A 22,021-nucleotide genomic window follows, 5' to 3' on the forward strand; every position below is an offset into this window, starting at 1 on the left:
TGTCTTCCCTCCATCCCCCTCCATCTCTCCACCCCACCCTCTGCTCTCTCCATCCCCACCCTCCAATCTCTCCATTCCCCACCCTCTGTCTCTCCATCTCCCCAGCCCTAATCATCTCTCCATCCCCACCCCTGCTCTCTCCTTACGACCCCACCCTCTGGTCGTGTCCGTTGTTACCTCCATTCCGCAATCCATCTTCTCTCTCCCCACCCTCCATCTCTCCATCCCACCCTCTGTTCTCTCCATCCCCATCCTTCCATCTGCTCCATCCCCACCCTCCATCTCTCACTCGCGCCACAATCGCCATCTGTCTCTTACCCCACTCAGAGCCCACCTACGTGTCTCGCCATCCCCACCCATGCCAAGTCGCTCCAGTCCCACACCTCCATCTCTCCATCCACTAACTACCTTGCGTCTCCTGTCATCTACACAAATATGCCCATCCTCCATCGTCCTCTCGAATCCCCATTCAACCCAGTGCGTCAATACCCACTCCCACACCGTCTAGTTGGTTCTTTCTCGCTAGTCCCCACGCCGTCGTGAGGAATCTCTCCAATCGCCGACCACTCTCAAGACACTACGCTGCCTCCCCACAGGCCCTCAACACATTCTGGCATCCAGCACCTCCCCACCCACTTTTCTGTCCTGGTCCCATTCCCCATCCTACCATCGCATGGCATCGGACCAATCCCACCAAGCCCGCCATCTCTCCCTCCACCGAACATCCATCTCTTAACCATAGGCCCACCCTACCGATGCTCTCTCCACCCCACCCTCCATCTCTCCATTCCCCACCATCGTCCACCAGTCTCTAAACCCTCACCTCCAAGCCAACTCCACCCCAGTCTTTCGCGTGTCCCCCCTAACCCAATGCCATAACTCCTATCGCCCACTCTCCGACCATCTATCCAACACGATCGTCCACCATCCCACCCTCCCCACCCTCCATCTCTCCATCACTCCATCCCCACCCTCCATCACGCCATCCCACCATCCCACCATCTCTCTAAAACAATATCTATTATTCCCCAGAGATCTCTCGGGCTTGAATCTGACTTTGGTGGTCTCCCCACTTTTCTTTTCCATTCTCTGTCTTTATGTGTAGCAGGTTGCTGTCCAGGCTCCCCCTGGGCCCCTGAGCATGACAGTTCCTCCTCCTCAGGGGCTCCCAGAGTAGCCCTGTGATAACAGCAGGACTGCTTCTTTAAAAAGATAAATGGATTGAAGAGAAAAGGAGTCTATTTAAAGGCTTGTTTGACTAACGTGTGTGTGTGTGTTGGGGGGGGGGGTCTGTGTGTTTGTGCCTGTGTGTTAGCGTGTCCCAGTTTTCTCCCATTGCCCTTATTGCATTATAAAAACTATCCTAACTTAAAGGGACATTTCAAAATTGTTCAACTTCCTAATTCACCATCTTTGGCACCAACATATGTGAAAATGGCGCGTTCCGATGTTTTTGCAGTAATGTCCCTTTGAAGAAATGTCCCTTTGAAGGAATGTCCCTTTAAAGAAATGTCCCTTGAAAGAGGTCATGTTTAAAAAGATAGTCTTTAAGATTCACAACGTGTTCCTGTTGTGACACAAATGGCTGTGGGTGAGGGAGAGAGAAAGAAAGAAGTATGCTACTGGATTATTTTAGGACACACTAAAAGGGGTAGTTAAAGGGGAGGTGTGGAGTATAGAGTAAAGCACATGGACTGTTTGTCTACAGTAGTATGGTGGACTGTTTTGGGCTGGCAGGTAAAAAGGACACAGGTAACAGAAGACGTTGGAAAAGGGTTTTTTCAGACAGCAAACAGAAAGGAAACGTGAGGGTTGATTAAAAAAAATTCCATGTGCTGCCGGTGACTGTCCAGTGTGTGTGCATGCCAGGGCGCGTGCATGTGTGCGCGTGGACACATAGGTGTGTGTGTGTGTGTCTTCCTCATATTTCACATCCACAGCCAGCTCAGGGAGAGGAGGGGGACGCTGGGCAGCTGATCGATGCCTGCTCATCATTCTCTGTCTAGGGGGATTATCTCCCCCCCTCCACAACACACATGCGCACACACGCACACACACACGAGAGAGACATATACATATACATATTAGACAGCCAATCCCCTGGTCCCATAGGCAGAATAGTGCTAGCCTCAGCATTACACTAACACGGACAATGTCATTGCAGAAGGTCCTTATATCCAACTACATACAACCATGTTGAAGGTCAAACACTCTGGGTGTGTCTGAAATGCCACCCTATTCCTTTTAGTGGCCCTGGTTTAGAGTAGTGCGCCAACTGGGGAACTGGGTGCCGTTCCGGAGGCAGCGTCAGAGTTGAGCTTTGTTCCACTCAATAACGATGTGTGTTGCAGGCGAAGACTTCTCAGTGCTGTGCGTTTTTCTTGTGCTGACATTTAGCGACAGTATGGGAGTGAAGGGTGGTGTGTGTGTGTGGTGTTGTGTGTGTGTGTGTGTGTGTGTGTGTGTGTGTGTGTGTGTGTGTGTGTGTGTGTGTGTGTGTGTGTGTGTGTGTGTGTGTGGTGTGTGTGTGTGTGTGAAGATGGCTGAGGGTAAAAAAAAATCCCCCTGTAAGTGAGCATAAGGAAGAAAAACTGAGAGCGAGACAGAGAAGCCTGGTGGTGATTTAGAGATACTCAAGGTCTCTGTGTTTTGGGTTTTAAAGGGGGGAGGAGATTGGGTGGTGAGTTGTGAGGTCTAAAAAGCCCTAGCTCGCGGGGGCGTTGGGAGGGAAAAGACTGATGTCCATCATGGTTCCTCACTTCACTGTGGATGTGTGAGGAGAGGCCCAGATGAACTCCTCTGATACACACTGGCATCAACGGCAGAGAACACACACGTAATGGGACAATCACTGTGGAAACCCCAGTGGACCTGTGCTGGACTGTCAAAGTACTGTGTTATTTTGGTGTTTTTCASAACACACACACGTACGCACATACACACACACTTCTTAACCTCACATAAAAGCATAAAAGGGCAGATAGTACCTAGTGTTAGTAACAGTTAAGAGTGGGTATCTAAAAAGCTATATAAAAAAAGATATTGGCAGCTTGGWGGTTAGTGTGTGATATTGAAAAAGAAAAATGAGTCCTGTGGGTGATGGTTACGCTGAGCACAGAAAATGACACTTTTAGTACGATATCAGGTGTTTATATCTTTGTAATAAACCCGTTAAATATACACTATTTCCTAAAAGCTGATCGATATGTAAAAGTGTCTGAGTCTGTACGAGAAAAGCAAGAAAAATAAAAAGATTCAAATCCCAAGCATAAAAATTATTTGTGGAAATGATTTGAGGGAAGGAGAGAAGTTTCTTGGGAGGTTTTAGATACAATGTTTTCAGGTGACAGATGTAAGGTTGAGTTGAGTTGAAAGAAACCCCTTAACCCTCTCTGTCTTCCCTCTCTCCTTCCTCTCTCCTTCCTCTCTCCTTCCCCTCTCCTTCCCTTCCTCACCCCAGACCTTCGAAGATTGGCAAAACAGTCGGAAATTATTTGAGGCAAGGAAGGTTTAAGATAGTTAGTTGAAAGAAAACTTTGTCTTCTTCCTCCCCTCTCTGCTTACCTTGCTCAACCCAGACCCAGACTTCGCTCATCTCCTCACCCCAGACCTACTGAACCGAAGAAAGATTCAGCTCTGGATTTGGGCAAGGAGAGTGAGGTTTTAGGGAGGTTAGATATATTTTGTGGCAAAATACGGTGGGAAAAATATTGTTGCGGCCCAACCAGGACTAGAAAAAGAGAATTAGGTATGTTTCTAGTGACAGATCGCGCTCAGTTAAAAGTACCCCGCCCCTTCCACCTTCCATCTCTCCTCACCCTACCCCTGAGTGGCGCCCCCTATGGGAGCGAAGGACCACCCCTACCCGACACTCACCGTCCTCGGTGGGCACGTAGACGTTGAGGTAGAGGCAGTCCTCGCTCTGGTTCTGGATGTAGCCGGCCGCCACATCCAGGTTGTCTGTGAACCACACCGGCAACATGATCTCTGGCAGCACGCCGTGCACGTTCTGCGGGCACACCGGGGCGAACGCTGTGGCGTTGCGGATCTCCTGCCACGAGCCAGGCGCCTCGGGCAGCTGGAAGCGGCGGTCTCCGATGGGCGCGGTGGCATAGGGCACGCCCAGGTACTGCTCCACTGGCCCCAGGATCTCGTTGTTCAGGTCCTTTTTGAGCCCTCGCAACTTGCCGTAGTTGGTGGTCACCGTGGGGGGCTTGTTGGCGGAGTTCATCTTCTGGCAGGAGGTCAGGGAGAGGCGGAGAGCCAGGCCCAGGAGCCAGACTAGACAGGTGTCGGCCATGTAGCAGCGGGGGCGGAGACTAGAGCCGAGACCCCGCCCACTTGGTTTACACAGGGATAAAGGGAAAAGATACATGACTGGCAGCTACAGAGACTCCGGCTCCAACTAAACGTTTATCGTCCGTGTATGTCTGTTTCCCAAAGAGGACTCAATGTTCATGAAGGTATAGACGATTGGAAAGAAAGGACATCGCAATGGAAAGAGAGAAGTGGTGGTTGAGAGTGTTTATGAAAGAAAAAGTGGACCCTCAAAAAAGGGGGTCTGGAGGGAGTGAGTGCAGGAGGAGGGAGTGAGTGCAGGAGGATAGGTGGAGGAGTGGAGTGGCGAGGGGGAGGGGTGTGGTGTAAGACAGAGGGGCTGGAGGGGTGGGGGGTTAGGGGGAGACCGGGCGGTCTTTAGAAGGTGTGGTTGTGGTTAGTGTTGGTGTTCTACGGTCGCGGTCGGGAACGGCTCCACGGTCAGAACTCTGTTACGTTCCATCCTCCTGTACGGTCCTCATCACGGTCAATGTCTGCGGTCACAGTTCCTGGTCAACGGTGGCGGTCACAATCTAACCCTGCAGAAGAGAGGGAGGAGAGAAGAGGAGGAGAGAAGAGGGAGGAGAGAAGAGGAGAAAATAAGAGATAAAGGATTATTTTAAACCAGAAAGTGTCATTATACAGTGTCAAGCATGTTTGGTAAAAATCCTCATCGTTTTTGGTGAAAATCCTCATCGTTTATGGTAAAAATCCTCATCGTGTTTAGTAAAAATCCTCATCATGTTTGAAAGAAGAATTGCAAACGGAAATGGGTAAAAAAAAAAGGTGAAGAAAGCGAATGCATCAGCACACTTGACATCACAAAAATCCTACCAATCAGTAGAAGCCATCACTCATTTGTGTATTGCTTGTCTCTCTGACTTCCACACATGAAAACACCTTCACTGTCACAGCTCCAGTTAGACTACGCAGGGATTCACCAGAGCTCCAAAGATAACTAATTCAAGTATGGCCACAATCATATCGCTCATTCCAGCCCTCTGTGATCATCGCTGATCCATCCATAGTCCTTATTGTGGGCTGTAATCGTCATGGAGACGCTATTGATGCCTTAATAGTTATAGGTATTCATTTCCTATTGGGCAGCTGTGGCGGTTGGCACTGTGCGTATGAGAGGAGCTGACACAAACACATACACACCCGGAAGCATACGCCGCTCGGACACACACACACACGCGCGCGCGCGCGCATGCATGCACGCACACACACACACGTGCCCTAACACACACATGCGCACACAGACACACACTGGATCCTGGATTAGACCGGCCTTTCAGCGCCCATAAGGGTCAATGGTCACCAGTTGCTGTTTGTAAGCAGCTTAGAGAAGCTTCCGGATGTTTTCGATTGCCAGCTGTGGTGCGCTAACACACACACACACACACAGCAATAAGTATATACACGCATGGGAACGCAGACATCCTGACTCATAACAAACAAACCATCCAATACGAGACACGGAGTAGAGACCGGATGTACAGAGAGAGAGGAGGGCAATTCCACAGAAACAGTGTGATGCTGTTACAACTCTATGCACAAGGACAACTTTTAACAATTTCCACAGAAAATCGTACAAACAAAAACACATTTACTGGAAGAACAGTGCAGATGCAAAGTTCGGTAACAGAATGACAGTAAAATCTCCCTCCCTTTTACGTGACCCTGTTTTCCCCAAAAATACGTTAAATATCTATTCCGAATTAGGATTCAGAGATGTCTGCAGAAAGAATTGGGTGTCAGCCGTATATGATGATTGCGGGCTTTGAAAAAACATATTTGGGTTGATGAACTACTGTAAGTGGAGTTACACCCAGAATGACGATAAAAGCATTACACCATGGTTCCCTGATCTGTACTATACTAATTATGAATCTCATTCTGTTCATGGTGATGTATTCTGAATAGGTACACAAAGGTAGAAATACACAATACCCTCCTTTGCAAGTGTGTAGAATAATACCCAAATATGCAATTATTCTAATCTCTGCCCCCAAACAAGACAACATTTGGTTGGTCCGGGCCTCCTGAGTGGCYCAGCGGTCTAAGGCACTGCATTGCAGTGCTTGAGGCGTCACTACAGACCCGGGTTTGGTCCCAGGCTGTGTCACAACCGGCCGTGAKCAGGAGTCCCATAGGGAGGCGCACAATTGGCCCAGCGTRGTCCGGGGTTAGGGGAGGGTTTGGCCGGGGGGGCTTTACTTGGCTCATTGCGCTCTAGCGACTTCGGTCGTCAGTTGAACGGTGTTTCCTCCGACACATCGGTGCAGCTGGCATCCGGGTAAAGCGGGCGGGTGTTACGAAGCGTGGTTTGGCAGGTCATGTTGCGGAGGAAGCATGAATCGACCTTCACCTCCCGAGCCGGTTGGTGAGTTGCAGCGATGAGACGAAATTGGGGAGAAAAAGGGGGTCAAATACAACAACAACAAAAATGTGGGGTCGGTCCGGACCAAAACGCAACAAGCAACAATTTCAAAGATTTTTACTGAGTTACAGTTCATGAGGAAATCAGTCAATTGAAATAAATTCATTAGAACCTAATCTATAGACTTCACATGACTGGGAATGCAGATATGCATCCGTTGGTCACAYATACCTTAAAAAWGAAAGTAGGGGTGTGGATCAGAAAACCAGTCAGTATCTGGTGTGACCACCATTTGCCTCATGCAGCATGACACATCTCCATCGCATAGAGTTGATCAGGCTGTTGATTGTGGACTGTGGAATGTTGTCCCACTCCTCTTCAACTGCTGTGTGAAGTTGCTGGACATTGGCGGGAACTGAAACGCGCTGTCGTACACGTTGATCCAAAGCATCCGAAACATGCTCAATGGGTGACATGTCTGATGAGTATGTAGGCCATGGAAGAACTGGGACATTTTAAGCTTCAAGGAGTTTTGTACAGATCCTTGCAACATGGGTCTGTGCATTTTCATGATTAAACAGGAGGTGCTGGCGGCGGTGGAATGGCACGACAATGGGCCTCAGGATCTTGTTACGGGATCTCTGTGCGTTCAAATTGCCATTGATAAAATGCAATTGTGTTCGTTGCCTGAGCTTATGCTTGCCCATACCACGGGGCACTCGTTGACATCACAACGTTGACATCAGTAAGCCGCTTGCCCACATGAAGCCATACACGTGGCCTGTGGTTGTGAGGCCGGTTGGACGTTCTGCCAAAACCTCTAAAACGACGTTGGTAGAGAAATTAACATTCCCTGGCAACAGTTCTGGTGGACCATCCTGCAGTCAGCATGCCAATTGCACACTCCCCTAAAACTTGWGATATCTGTGGCATTAATGTGTAATGTGACGAAACTGGGTGCACCTGTGTAATGATCATGCTGTTTAATCAGCTTCTTGATATGCCACAACTGTCAGGTGGATGGATTATCTTGTCAAAGGAGAAATGCTCACAAACAGGGTTGTAAACAACTTTGTGCACAACATTTGAGAGAAATACGCTTTTTTTTTGTGCGTATGGAACATTACTGGGATCTTTTATTTCAGCTCATGAAATATGGGACCAACACTTTACACATTGCGTTTCTATTTTTGTTCAGTGTAGATGTCCATGTTTCACAGTCTTGGACATCACAGTACAGAGTACAGTAGAGCACAGTAGCATACAGTACTAGCCAGCAGCATACCACCCTGCATCCCACTGCTGGCTTGCTTCTGAAGCTATGCAGGGTTGGTCCTGGTCTGTCTCTGGATGGGAAACCAGATGCTGCTGGAAGTGGTGTTGAAGGGCCAATAGGAGGCACCCTTTCCTCTGGTCCCCCCCCCCCGCAAAAAAATAAATATATATCCCAATTCCCCAGGGCAGTGATTGGGGACATTGTCCTGTATAGGGTGCTGTCTTTCGGATAGGATGTTAAATGGTTGTCCTGACTCTCTGTGATCACTAAAGATCCCAGGGCTCAAATTGTAAGAGTAGGGGTGTGAACCCTGGTGTCTTGGCTAAATTCCCAATCTGGCCCTCAAACCATAATGGCCAATGAATCATCCCCAGCTTACAATTGGATCATTCCTCCTCTCCCCTGTAACTATTCCCCAGGTCGTTGCTGTAAATTAGAATGTGTTCTCAGTCAACTTACTTGGTTAAATAAAGTACAGTAGAGCAGTGATTCTCAATGTGTGGGTCATGATGGGGAAATTATGTAAATGTTGAATGATGTAAAACATGTTTTTATTTTTCGATGAAAAATACTGCAGTCTGATTTCAAATGACTGAAACCAGGTAGAAAGTGATTAAATAATTTCATCACTGAACTATTTTTCTTAAATCACAGTATTTTTCATTTAGATCTATTAGCAGCGCTATTTAGCACATTTGGTTGATTTTGTGGTGTCAAACCAGTGAGCTCATTCACATTCTTCATCAAAAATATGGGCAAATTGAATTATTTCCTATTTTCCTTTGTCATATAATTGCTACATTTACTATCAATATAGCATWAAAAAATTATCCAGATTGCATTTTGACCCCCCCTGCTCTACTCTAGTGTGCTCTACTTTACTGTACTAAACTCTACTGTACTGTACTAAACTCTACTGTACTAAACTCTACTTGTATTAAAATTCTTACTGTATGGTTGCTAAACTATACTCTACTGTATTTAACTCTACTCTATTGTGCTAAATTCTACTCATACGTTTTGTAGTAAACTATTTACTGTTACTTGTAAACTCTACTGTACTGTTTACTAAACTTCTTGACCTATTAAACTCTACTGTACTAAACTCTTACTGTATTACAAACTCTACTGTAACTGTTTACGAAAACTCTACTGTACTTACTAAACTCTACTGTACTTGCATTAAAACTCTACTGTTTATAAACTCTACTGTACTGTAACTGTACGTAAACTCTTACTGTATTAAACTCTACTGTATTAAACTCTTACTGTGCTAAACTCTACTGTGCTAAACTTCTTACTGTATTGTGCTAAATTCTACTGTACTGTACTAACCCTACTGTTTAAACTGTTTACTGTACTAAACTCTTACTGTATTAAACTCTTACTGTACTGTACTAAACTCTACTGTACTGTACTAAACATCTTACTGTATTAAACTCTACTGTACTCTACTGTTACTGTACTAAACTCTACTTATTAAACTCTACTGTACTGTACTAAACTCTACTGTATTAAACTCTACTGTACTGCTACTAAACTTTCTACTGTTAACTTTCTACTGTTACTAACTTCTTACTCTACTGTATTACAACTCTACTCTACTGTATTACACTCTACTGTATTACACTCTACTGTATTAAACTCTACTCTACTGTACTGTACTAAACTCTACTGTATAACTCTACTGTATTGTGCTAAACTCTACTGTATTAAACTCTACTGTACTGTGCTGTCCAAACTTGTAAACCAGACGTCTATAGTTGGTTCAGATTTAGACTACTTTTCCACGTCCAGTGACGTCGGGTGTCGGTCAGTGCTCAGTGGGTGAGAGGGCTGGTTACAGTAAATTGAAAGTGAGGGGCTCATGGGTAGGTGTCAGTAAGAGCCAGGAGAGGTGACATTAAAACAACATTTCTCTGCACCTATCTGGTGTATGTGACAATAAAAGATTTAACTGGAGACAGAGAGAAGAGAGCCAGGGAGGGAGGGAGGGAGAGAGAGAGAGAGAGAGAGAGAGAGAGAGAGAGAGAGAGAGAGAGAGAGGAGAGGCAAAAGAGAGAGGGCAGAGAGAGAGGGGCAGAAGAGAGAGCAGGAGAGAGAGAGGCAGAGAGAGAGGCAGAGAGGAGAGTGAGGGGTTGTCCAGACTGTTTTCACAGTGTTGCTTTTACCACCAGACGACAGAAAGAGAAAGAAAACCGTTATGAGCTGAACATGACAGTGTGCCAGTGGAAGGGGAGGACAGTAGCAGGTGACTCAACTGTGGTTTGTGGCTACTATGATTTCCCATTGTAGCCATGTCAGTTTTGGGATTTTTTGGTCCTTCGGTTACTGATTTGGTAACAGAATTATGTGTTTTAATCCCTTAATAAATGGTAAACCAAATTGTTATCAGTAAAAACACTAACTAATTGATAGGTCTACCTTCACTTGTTACTTCTGTCTACTATTATCCTCKCTCCTCATGAGGGAGAGAAATTGGAAAATGTCTTAAAGATTTGTGGGTTTTTGGTAACAGAATGACAAGACACTAGGCAATATTTCTTAAACTTACAGAAGGCAAATCATTTCTGCAAAACTAAATATAAGTGTTGATATTAGCTGGCAGGGTTCTTTACTTCAACATGATTGTATTTTGACGTATTTCTAAAACCTTTTAAGACTTTTTCTGGAAGTTACTTTTCTAAGACTCCTTTACTATCTGTTTGACCAGAAATCAAAAGCCTTTATTTCTTTCAACTTTTTAGGATAGAAAATGGTTGAAAAACATATAAATGCCTTCATTTCTCAAAAATAGACTCTTAGCTTTCATTTGACACCGAATTTGATGTGCTCCTATCGACTTCACGTTAGTGCTAAGGCTGCTTCTTACATGGGAATGCTCTAGGGCATTCAACAGGCTTGCGTACCAAATGGCACCCTAATCCCTATGTCACGCACAGAGCCAATAGGACTCTGATCAAAAGTAGTGCACTACAAAGGGATTAGGGTGCCGTTTGGAACGCAACCCTAGTCCCTCCAGTTTGTCCCTTGTTATTGTGTTATCGCCATCCTATAATTGCTCAATTTAATGTCTTCATTAACCGTATTATTGCTTCGGCTGCCTYGGTTTTCTTTTTGCCAATAAAGCTATTTGAATTTGAAAGTGAGGAAGCGGAGACAGCGAGGTAATATGGAAGTTAATTAGAATGTGTTCTGATGGGGCGATGAGGATACAAACGCTGATAAGCCGATGCAAATAATAATGAGACTTGGTTATGTGAGAAAAACACTCTTTCTTTGGTTCAAGAAACGATTCTGTATTTTAGGTCAGTTTCAGCAGCTTGGGGTAGAAAAATGTTGCGGATATGATGTGGTTTGCATGACTGTGGGGTGTGTAATTGGAATACAATGCAAACGTTCACTGTGTCACACCTGTTCTATTTTTTCGTTCCCACTGCATTGTACATTCTATCTAGTTGTGTTTCTGTCTGTTTCTATTGCACCCTCATGTGTCCTCTCGCCCTCTCATCTTATTTTATCTCTTCTTCTTTCCGTCTTCCTATTCTATTCTCTCCCAAACCCTTGTCTTTATCCAATGCTTGTAGCCCCCAAGTGTGCATGTGTGTGTTTTTTGAGTACACACGTTCCAGTGTGTGTGTGTGTGTGTGTGTGTGTGCGTGCGCGTGCGACGCGCATCATTCCGTCCTCCTGTGTGTCAATGTGTGTGTGTGTGTGTGTGTGTGTGTGTGTGTGGGGGGGGGGGTCCCTAGTCTCTTCCAGGACTTTCTATTCTCTAATTAAACCTCAGAGAGAGGAAAGAGAGAGGGGAGAGAGAGACCAGTGGGCTGCCCTAGTAGAGCCCAGAGCCCAGTGAGAGAGAAACCCTACCCACGCACCCAATAACCTAATCACACCAGGCCACAACACATTACATTTTCATGCTCAAAAACACATTAAAGAGGCTACCAACTGAACTCAAGGCAAACTGGAGGAGGCTAAAATCACCTTGAGGACAGAGTCTGTGGCACACTGTTAAACTTATCTCAGATCAGGGAGCTATAACAGCAAAGAGAGGAAAAATCCATTCAGTGTTAATAGGAAACTGATCTCAGGTCAGATCATAGACACTACAATTGCGATAAGGACAATGACTTTGTAGACCTGCTAAACTGATCTAAGATCAGTGTAATAACGGTCAAGGTGACCTCCAGGTCACACCCCGTCCTGAGGCTTGGGGAGAGGACAATCCATGGTGGACATCAAGGAGCATGGCAGAGGTTGGGCTGCCTGGGGGGCCCTCCAGGTTTTGGGGCACGTCTGAGAGGCTTCTAATTGGATAATTGGTTCAATTACAGAGCCCTAATTGGCRTAGCTAGTGTTGCCGGGGGGTTGCTGGGGAGCAGCGGGGGGTGGGGGTGATGGATGAATAGAAGAGGGAGAGAGAGAGAGAGGAGGGAGGAGGAGGAAAAGAGCCAGGGATGGCAATACTCGCTTATTAAAGATGGTACACCAGCGAAACACTCTGTATTTTCTATTGTTACTGTTATTATTATTATTACTATTTTTAATTATTAGAAGAGAACAGAGGAGAGCACACCACGTCATTGGCAGAGCCGTCAGTGTGAAAATAAAAGCCTATAAAAGCATTCACTTGTGTGTGTGTGTGTGCGCGCCCGTGTACAGCACACGTCTGTGTGTGCGTGTGAGTTCTGTTCTCTCCACTTGGCCCTGTGGACCTTCTAGCATCTTCTCTCCTCTCCACTGAGCCACGGCGCTCATCTGAATCTGGCTCCAGACCCACAGTACAGTACAGWCTGTTAAAGCCTTCCGCTGGAGTTGGGTTGGGTATGGCTTGCCTGACCACTTCAGTCTCCAGGGGTTTCTAGCCTCTTCCCTCTGTCTCAGTGGTCTGTTCCAAAGGCCTTGCTTGTCTGACAGAGGTGTGACTGGCGACAGCTTGGTTCCTCTGCAACTTTTGACAGTGGACTCTCAGAGACCCTCGTTCTACTAACGAGAGATAATAACCTAGCCGACCAGGCAGTGAGACAGTGTGTCGGTGTGTGTGTGTGTGTGTGTGTGCACGTGCATGCATGGAAGCAGAAAGCAGCGCATTGAGTCGTCATAGAAGCAGGGGAGATATCTGGGGATACGATGGGTGAGTGTGTGTGTGTGTGTGTGTGTGTCCTTCTCGACAACACCAATCAATCACCTCTATTAAACCCTCAGGGAACAAAATGGAGGAACAGCCATAACAGAACCCTGTTTAAAAGCCCCTCTCTGGTGGAGAGGCACAGCCATAAAAACAGACGGACACTGCAGAGGATCCACAAATAAAACAGACGGACACTGCAGAGGATCCACAAATAAAACAGATCGACACCGCAGAGGATCCACAAATAAAACAGACGGACACCGCGGAGGATCCACAAATAAAACAGACGGACACCGCAGAAGAGGATCCACCAAAATAAAACAGGGACGACACCGCAGAGATCCACAAATAAAAACAGACGACACCGCAGAGGATCCACAAAATAAAACAGACGGACACGAGAGGATCCACAAATAAAACAGACGACACCGCAGAGGATCCACAAATAAAACAGACGGGGACACGCAGAGGATCCACAAATAATACACCACGGTACACTAGAAAAAACCCCTGATGGCCCCTGTTTATCCCTCTTTCCCTTCATTCCTGCCAGACCTCCACTCTTTTCATCCCTCCATCTCATTCATGAAACGTTTCTTTGGGGGGTTCTAAAATCAGCCAGCCTCCTGTCGTTTAAATTTCAAAACGAATTACCGAAATGTCATGGACAGTCTGTGTTGATGTCAATTGCTAATAAACCTATCGGCAACCGCCTGGACTGATATGTGATAAAGTGAAAATTCTGAGGCCCGCAACCCGACCCTAGCCGCTGTAGAGGACGGAGAATGATTCCTGACAAGGGGAGCAGGATTTGTCCCTCCTAATTTATGTTTGCTGCTGTATAATTTCCTACATTTGGTAGGCTAATTTGTTTCAAACTTGTCTATAATTGGAATACACGCGGCTTTCTCTTCTGTCATTAGCCTGCATGTTGCCCTAGAAGAGTAAACAAAGCCCCTTGTCCACCGAATAAGTCATAATCAATAGAATTGATATCTTCAATCAAGAAGGACTGGCCAGTAAAATCCTCTGGTCATCTCTGCCTCGTCGCGGGCAGTCATTTCGTACCGGGGTGAAAAAGTGCTAAAAACAGTTAGACCGGTTGTAAGGAAAAGAAAAACTGTGAAAAGACCCAACATTATTATTTCTCCACTCCTGTTCCCGAGTAAACAATCTAGTCTATATTTTTGGGTGTACCATTTTACTGCAAGAAATGCTTAGTTCTGCAGGAGTTCAATTTAGGCATGTGTGATAGTTAATAAGACCTACAGTCAGTGTCCAGATTTCAGTTTCCATTTAACCACATCTGAACAGTAGGCTGTCGTCCTTGACGTGCCATAGGCCTATTTTGAAGTCAATTTGATAGCGCACCACAATTAACACACATAACATAGCGGTACTGCTCATATATCCTCTTCTAACCAACGTCACCAACTCTTTCCCAAACATGGACTTTTCTGGCTCTCCTCGCTCTTTCATTTTCAACTCTCCAGCTTTTGCCTTATTGAAAATTCGAAGCTGTTCCTTTTGTGCCTCGGGAATCGACATTACATTTTCAGCCCGTTCCCATAGCCTTTGGCGATTGTGTCGTAGGCATTTGGCGTGACCTACAGTTAGGCCCTATGGCAGCCTAAGCTGTCAGGCGTTGGCCAGTAATGAGAGGTTGCAGCATCGAACCCTGAGCTGACCAGTAAAATGTGTCGTTTACCGGCAGCAGTAAACCACTGTCGCCCTGAGCAAGGCGTTACCCTGGCTGGCAGCAGTTACCCAACTTTCCCCGGCCCGCGCAAGCGCTGAACGCCCATGTCCCGCGCTGAGCACAGTAACCACGTCCGGGCTGAAGCAGTACCCCTGTTCCCCGGCCCTGAAGCAAGCGCAGTTAACCACTTTCCTCTCGAGGCCCTGAGCACAGGCAGTTAACGCCACTGGTTCACCCGGGCCCTGAAGCAGTTAACCAGTCCCCTTAGCAAGGCAGTTCAACCCACTGTTCCCCGGAGCCCTGAGCAAGCAGTAACCCACTGGTCTCCCCGCCCTGAGCAAGCAGTTAACCCACTGTTCCCCAGCCCTGAGCAAGGGCCAGTTAACCACTGTTCCCCGGCCCTGACAAGGCGATTTAACCCACTGTTCCCGGGGCACTGTTGAATGTTGTTTAACGGCAAGACCCCTGTGCCTACTCTTGAGTCAGAGGTTGTGGTTAAATGCGGAAGGCTATTCAAAATGTACAACTGACTAGGTCGTAGCACTAATGCCGAGAAATAACCTACAATAATAAATAAGAAAGTCTCAATTGTAGCCGTATAGATATAAATTGCACATAACGTGACATTTTATTAAGTATTGTTTCTCTTTAGTCAACCCGCCCTTCACCCACACCACTATTAATGACTCTACACACTATTTAATGACCCTACCAACTATTTAAGACCCTACACACTATAATCCCTACCCTTTATTACCCTCCCCACTATTTAATTACCCCTACACCACTATTAATTACAACTATTAATACCCTAACTTACCACCTTAGGCTTACAACTATTAATGACTCTACACACTATTTAATGTACTCCTACCCTTAACCTACATACTATGAATGACCCTACACACTATTGGACTACCTATTCCTACCCACTATTTATTACCCTACCCACTATTTAATGGACCCTCACACTTACTCTACCAACTTTTAATGACTCTTACACACACTATTGAATTACCCTACCCACTATTTTAATACCCTACACACTATTAATGACCTACTACACTATTAGACTACACTATTGTAATGACCCTAACACACTATTAATACTACATCAACACACTATTTAATCTGACCCCTAACACACTGTTAACCACGTACCCTTCACACATATTATGACCCTACACACTATTTAATCACCAATTGAAATGACTTCAACACACTCATTTATATACCACATTATGGAGGCCGCTCACACACTATTTAAACCCTACACACTTTAAACCTACACACTATTCAACACAACTATTTAATTACCCTACACACTAATTTAATCTGACCCTACACACTATGTTTAATGACCCTACACACTATTCAACACACTCTTGCGGACACTGCCCGATCTACCTACACACTTTAAACTGAAGATTAATGACCCTGAGCACACTATTTAGACACCCACCACACATTTAATGACCCCTCCCACACACACTATTTTAATGACCGCTACACCACTATTGTATACTGACTATACACAGACCCTATCACACTCACCTTAATGACCCTTACACAACTATCTTAATGACCCCCTATCAACACTATTTAATCGCACCCTACGCCACCAGCTAGTTCTAATCGACACTTGATTAAGACCCTACACTACCTTCAAACACACTATTTAATGTACCCTACCACACTACTTAAATTGACCCTACACACTATTTTAATACCAACCCTACAACACTCATCTTCAAATCCCTCATCCTTATCTCCTCCGTTCTCCGTTCGTTCTAGGATTGAGCCGTCTCTGAGGAGAGGCAGCAGATATTGGAATACCAGTAACTCGCTCCGATACGAGATCTGTATCTTACACGAATAGTGTGGTACAGCGCTCACTATTAATAGTGTGATAAGTGGGTTCATTTAATTGATGTTATAGTGGCAGAAAATGCCCCTTGTATATAGCCCTCTCTGCTTCTTGTATAGGGTCATTACCAGAGTTGGGTTAAATAGAATAGGGATGGATGTCGAGGTTCCCAAAAAATCATTCTCCATAATAATGTTCATACTCATTAAAATTATGAAAATAGTGTCTTTGAATTAGTGGATGCACTAGAGGTCAGTTAAACTAGTGATGTATCAAATTCTAAGAGTGGTCGCCCAGATAAACCTACAACCTAATAGCAATGTTATAGGGATCATTATGAAATATTAAAGAGTAGTGTTGAATAGTAGTGTATCTTCCAATTTAGCCATAATAGGTGGTCTATTAAATAAGTGTGTGAAGGGTCTTATATAAATAGTGTGTTTTTAATACTTAGGCACATGAATGAAAATGTTATTAGAGGTATATGTGTTTCTGCTGTAAGATCAAAGTCAACACCCGTTCCAAATCTCCAGCGCCTGTCGTCAGCCCCCACACCCCAAGACTAGAGGGGTTCAAATTATATGAACTCTACTTCCAACTCCAGCTGTCTGTCATTTAATAGGTCATCCTTTATGTTATAAAATGGAACAGGGTCCCACCTTAATAGTGTTGTTCGCTTATAAAGGGGTCATATCAATAGTGTTCTGCCAAATACTATTAAACTGGATCCTAACTACCGATTGTTTGCTTTCTCTAGGAGTCACTCTAAATCTAGTGACTAGGAACTCCAGGTCTATATGTAAAATAGTGTTTATCTCCCTTGTATGTAGGGTTCTCAATTAAAATAGTGTGTTGAAATAGTGTTGTTAGGGTCATTAAACTCTACCTGCCTGTAAGCTTCCATTACAATAGCTCACTGTTGTAGGCCTCTATAGGGCTCATTCAATCTTAAGTTGTGTTTTTGCCACAATAATTACAGGCCCTGCTACCGCAGAGTCCATTAAATAGATGTTTCTGTTCAGGGCGTCATTTCAAATTAGTAAAATGTGTATGTAAGAAGGTGGTCTATTTTAAATTAGAAACCCCTTTCGTAGACTTTGGAATAGAGTGCATTCATGTATTTCTTGGTCTTAATTTGTGACCGCTTTAAACACAGAATAATCGTTACCGATGTAATAACTAAGGGGTTTCTTTAACATACTATTCAGGCCTTAGTAGACCGCCATTTATGTCCTTCTTTCGCTGATCACTGTTTTTGACTTAGTTGTACGGTGTTCACACAAGTATTTTTCCATCTGTCTGTACTAAATGGGTGTCATAAATATTTGTTGTCTATTTTGTAATAGGTTCATTCTAATATTATGTGTGTATATAACGATGACCACCCTTAGCCGGTACTTTTCTCAATACAGTCGCAGTACGCTGACGCACGAGCTATTGTTAGGCGGGGCAGGGGCATTACCCTCAGCGAGCACTAAGTGGTAATTCAATAGTGGTTTAGATTTGTATTAATGGAAACAACATCATTTTAAAATAGAAATGTCTTTGTTGCTTTTTTTTTCTTTCTATTTTATTTGTGTTTTCATACTTTGTTTCTTTCCTCTCTTCCTGTCCTCCTAATTAATTCTTTTACTTTTTTTTGTTTGTCTTTGTCTTTCTTTCCTTCTTATCTCAACTATTTTTTTATGATAGCAGGTCATCCTTTACCTATCTATATTTCGTTGTGAGACCGGTCAATGCAAACTTAGATGTTTGTATGAAGATTTCATGCTAGCGGTTCATCTACAATTCAGTGCATGTCTTAGGTAATAAATAGTGTGTAGACCCTCATATAAACACGTTGGATGTAGTCTGTAATTATTTTAAATAAGCTGATGTAGGGTAATTATAATAGATGGCGCCTATAAGGCCAGTCTTAAAATTCACATAGTGTTGTTAGGGTATTAAATAGCTATGTAGGGTCAAATAATGGTTAAATAGGTGTTGTAGAGTTCATTAAATAGTTGTGGGATGTGAAGGGGGACGCTTGACTTAAAGAGAAAACAACTACCTTAATAAAAAACTTCATCATGCTCGCAATTTTACTTTCTATAGGCTAACATTGAGAGTTATATTACATCTATTGAGGTTATCTGGCAATCTACGTCATTCACGCCTAGTCAGTTGTACATTTGAATGCCATTCCCGGCATTTAACCCACCCTCTGAATCAGAGAGGGACAGGTCTGCCTTAAACAAACATTCCACAGTATGCCCAGGGAAACAGATGGGTTTAACTGCCTTGCTCACGGGCCTCGGGACACAGTGGTTAACTGCCTTGCTCACGGGCCTAGGGAACAGTGGGTTAACTTCCTTGCTAGGCGGACAGGTAACTGCCTGCCGCGCGGTAACCAGTGGGTACGCCCTGACTCTGCCGCACGAGGGCTTAACTTGCTCAGGGCACGGCGGAAACAGTGTTAACGCCTGCTGGCCGCGTGTACTGCCTGCTCAGGCCCGGGGAACAGTGGGTTCGCCGCTTCAGGCGACAGGTTAAAACGCCTTGCTCAGGGCCCGGGGAACAGTGGGTTACCATGCCTTGCTCAGGGCAGTAAACGACACCTTCGTTACTTGAGTCAGCTCAGGATTCGATCTGCACTTTCTAACAGTATACTGGCCCAACGCTCTGAACCACTAGCGCTGCCCACCTCAGGCGCTCTAACTGTAGGCACGCCAAATAGCCTACACCACCAATCGCCAAAGACTACTGGAACTGGCTGAAAAAGTTAATGCTCGATCCCCGACCTGGCAACAAGGCAAAACAGCTGAATTCAACTCAAGAGAAAACTGGAGAGTTGAAAATGAAAGACCGAGGAGAGCAGAAAGCCAGCTGTTTGGGAAAGAGTTGCGTGACTCTGCTAAAGAGGATAAATAGCAGTACCGGCTTAGTATGTTGAAATCGAGTGATATTGTTGCGCTCCGCTCTATACAAATATGACTTCAAATAGGCCTATGCACCGTCAACCGGCGAACTGCAGCCCTACCTGTATCAGATGGGTTAAATGGAAAACTGAAATCAGGACACGACTTGTAGGTCTATAATCTCTCACACAGCCTTTAAATATGAAACTCCTTGCAGGAACTAAGCATTTGCATTGGACAGGTAAAATGGTACACCAAACTATAGACTATGATTTTGAACTCGGGAAAGAAGAGTCCCGAAAAATAACTTGCGTCTTTTTCACAGGATTTCTATTTCCCGTTACAACCGGCTCTAACTGATTTATCAGGGCATTCTTCACCCACATCCGGTACCGAAAATGGACTGCCCCGAACAACGCAGCGCAGAGATGACAAGAGGATTTTACTGAAGTCATCTTGATTTGAAGAATGCATTCTATCGATTTATGACCTTATTATACTGCGTGAACAAGGGTTGTTTGTACTCTTCTAGTTGGCAAACATATTGCAGGCTTAATGACCAGAAAGAAGCCGCGTGTATCGCAATGTATAGACAAGTTGGAACTAACAAATAGGCCCCCTACCACCACTACAAAATGTAGGAAATTATTAAAGCAGAAACATAAATTAGGGAGGCGACAAATCCTGCTCCCCGCTGTCAGGAAATCATTCTCCCTCTCCTACAGCGGGCTAGGTCGGGTCGGGGCCTCAGATTTTCACTTTATCACATATAGTCAGGCGGTTGCCGATAAGTTAATTAGCAATTGCACACAACACACACTGTCACCCTGACATTTCGTAATTCGTTTTGAAATTAAAACGAAGAGCTGGGCTGATTTTAGAACCCCCCAAAAAACGTTTCATGATGAGATGGAGGGATGAAAGAGTGGAGGTCTGGAGAATGAAGGGAAAGACGGCATCAAAACAGGGGCCATCAGAGGTTCTCTTCTAGTGTACCGTGTGTATTATTTGTGGATCCTCATGCAAGTGTCCGTCTAGTTTTATTGTGTGTCCTACTGCGTGCCGTCTGTTTTATTTTGGATCTCTGCGGTGTCCGTCTGTTTTATATTTGTGGATCCTCTGCGGTGTCCTGTCTGTTTTATATTTGTGATTCCTCTGCCGGTGTCGTCTGTTTTAATTTGTGGATCCTCTGCGGTTGTCCGTACTGTTTATTTGTGGATCCTCTGCAGTGTCCGTCTGTTTTATTTGTGGATCCCGTCTGGTGTCCGTCTGTTTTATTTGTGGATCCTCTGCCGTGTCGATCTGTTTTGATTTGTGGATCCTCTGCCAGTGGTCCGTCTGTTTTTTATTTGTGGATCCCATCTGCAGTGTCCGTCTGTTTTTCATCGCGTGGCTGTGCCTCTCCACCAGAGAGGGGCTTTTAAACAGGGTTCTGTTTATGCTGTTTCCCATTTTGTTTCCCTGAGGGTTTAATAGAGGTGATGTGATTGGTGTTGTCGAGAAGGACACACACACAACACACACACACTACCCATCGTATCCCCAGATATCTCCCCTGCTTCTAGTGACGACTCAATGCGCTGCTTTCTCTGCTTCCATGCATGCACGGTGCGACACACACACACACACTACGACACACTGTCTCACTGCCTGGTCGGCTGAGTATTATCTCTCGTTAGTAGAACGAGGGTTCTGAGAGTCCACTGTACAAAAGTTGCAGAGGAACCAAGCTGTCCGCCAGTCACACCTCTGTCAGACAAGCAAGGCCTTTGGAACAGGACCACTGAGACAGAGGGAAGAGGCTAGAAAACCCCTGGAGACTGAAGTGGGTCAGGCAAGCCATACCAACCCAACTCCAGCGGAAGGCTTTAACAGACTGTTCTGTAACTGTGGTCTGGAGCCAGATTCAGATGAGCGCCGTGCTCAGTGGAGAGGAGAGAAGTGCTAGAAGTACAGGCCAAGTTGAAGAGAACGAACTCCACACGCACCACACCAACAGACGTCTTGCTGTACACCTGGCGCGCGCACACACACACCAAGATGTGAAATGCTTTATATAGCTTTTATTTCACACTGACGGCTTCTGCCAATGACGTGGTGTGCTCTCCTCTGTTCTCTTCTAATAATTAAAAATATAAGTAATAATATAAACAGTAACAATAGAAAATACAGAGTGTTTCGCTGGCGTACCATCTTTAATAAGCGGAGTATTGCCACTCCCTGGCCTCCTTTTCCTCCTCCTCCCTCCTCTCTCTCTTCTCTCCCTCTTCTATTTCATCCATCACCCCCACCCCCCGCTGCTCCCCAGCAACCCCCTCGGCAACACTAGCTAGGCCAATTAGGGTCTTGTAATTGATAACCAAATTAATCCAATTAGAAGCCTCTCAGACGTCGCCCCAAAACCCTGGAGGCCCCCCACGGCAGAGCCCCAAACCTCTGGCCATGCTC

General features: G+C 45.2%; 1 protein-coding gene across 1 annotated transcript in view; it reads right to left on the minus strand.

Annotated features, from left to right (window-relative positions):
- nlgn2a (neuroligin 2a) overlaps positions 1 to 22,021 on the minus strand; it is a 241,779-nt gene that overhangs the window by 135,924 nt on the left and 83,834 nt on the right. The window contains 1 exon segment of the mRNA XM_024134641.2: positions 3,877 to 4,856. Coding sequence (XP_023990409.1) covers positions 3,877 to 4,375 — 499 coding nt within the window. The 5' untranslated portion in view covers positions 4,376 to 4,856.

The sequence above is a fragment of the Salvelinus sp. IW2-2015 genome, linkage group LG3 (assembly GCF_002910315.2).
Source record: "Salvelinus sp. IW2-2015 linkage group LG3, ASM291031v2, whole genome shotgun sequence".
Taxonomy (NCBI): Eukaryota; Metazoa; Chordata; class Actinopteri; order Salmoniformes; family Salmonidae; genus Salvelinus; species Salvelinus sp. IW2-2015.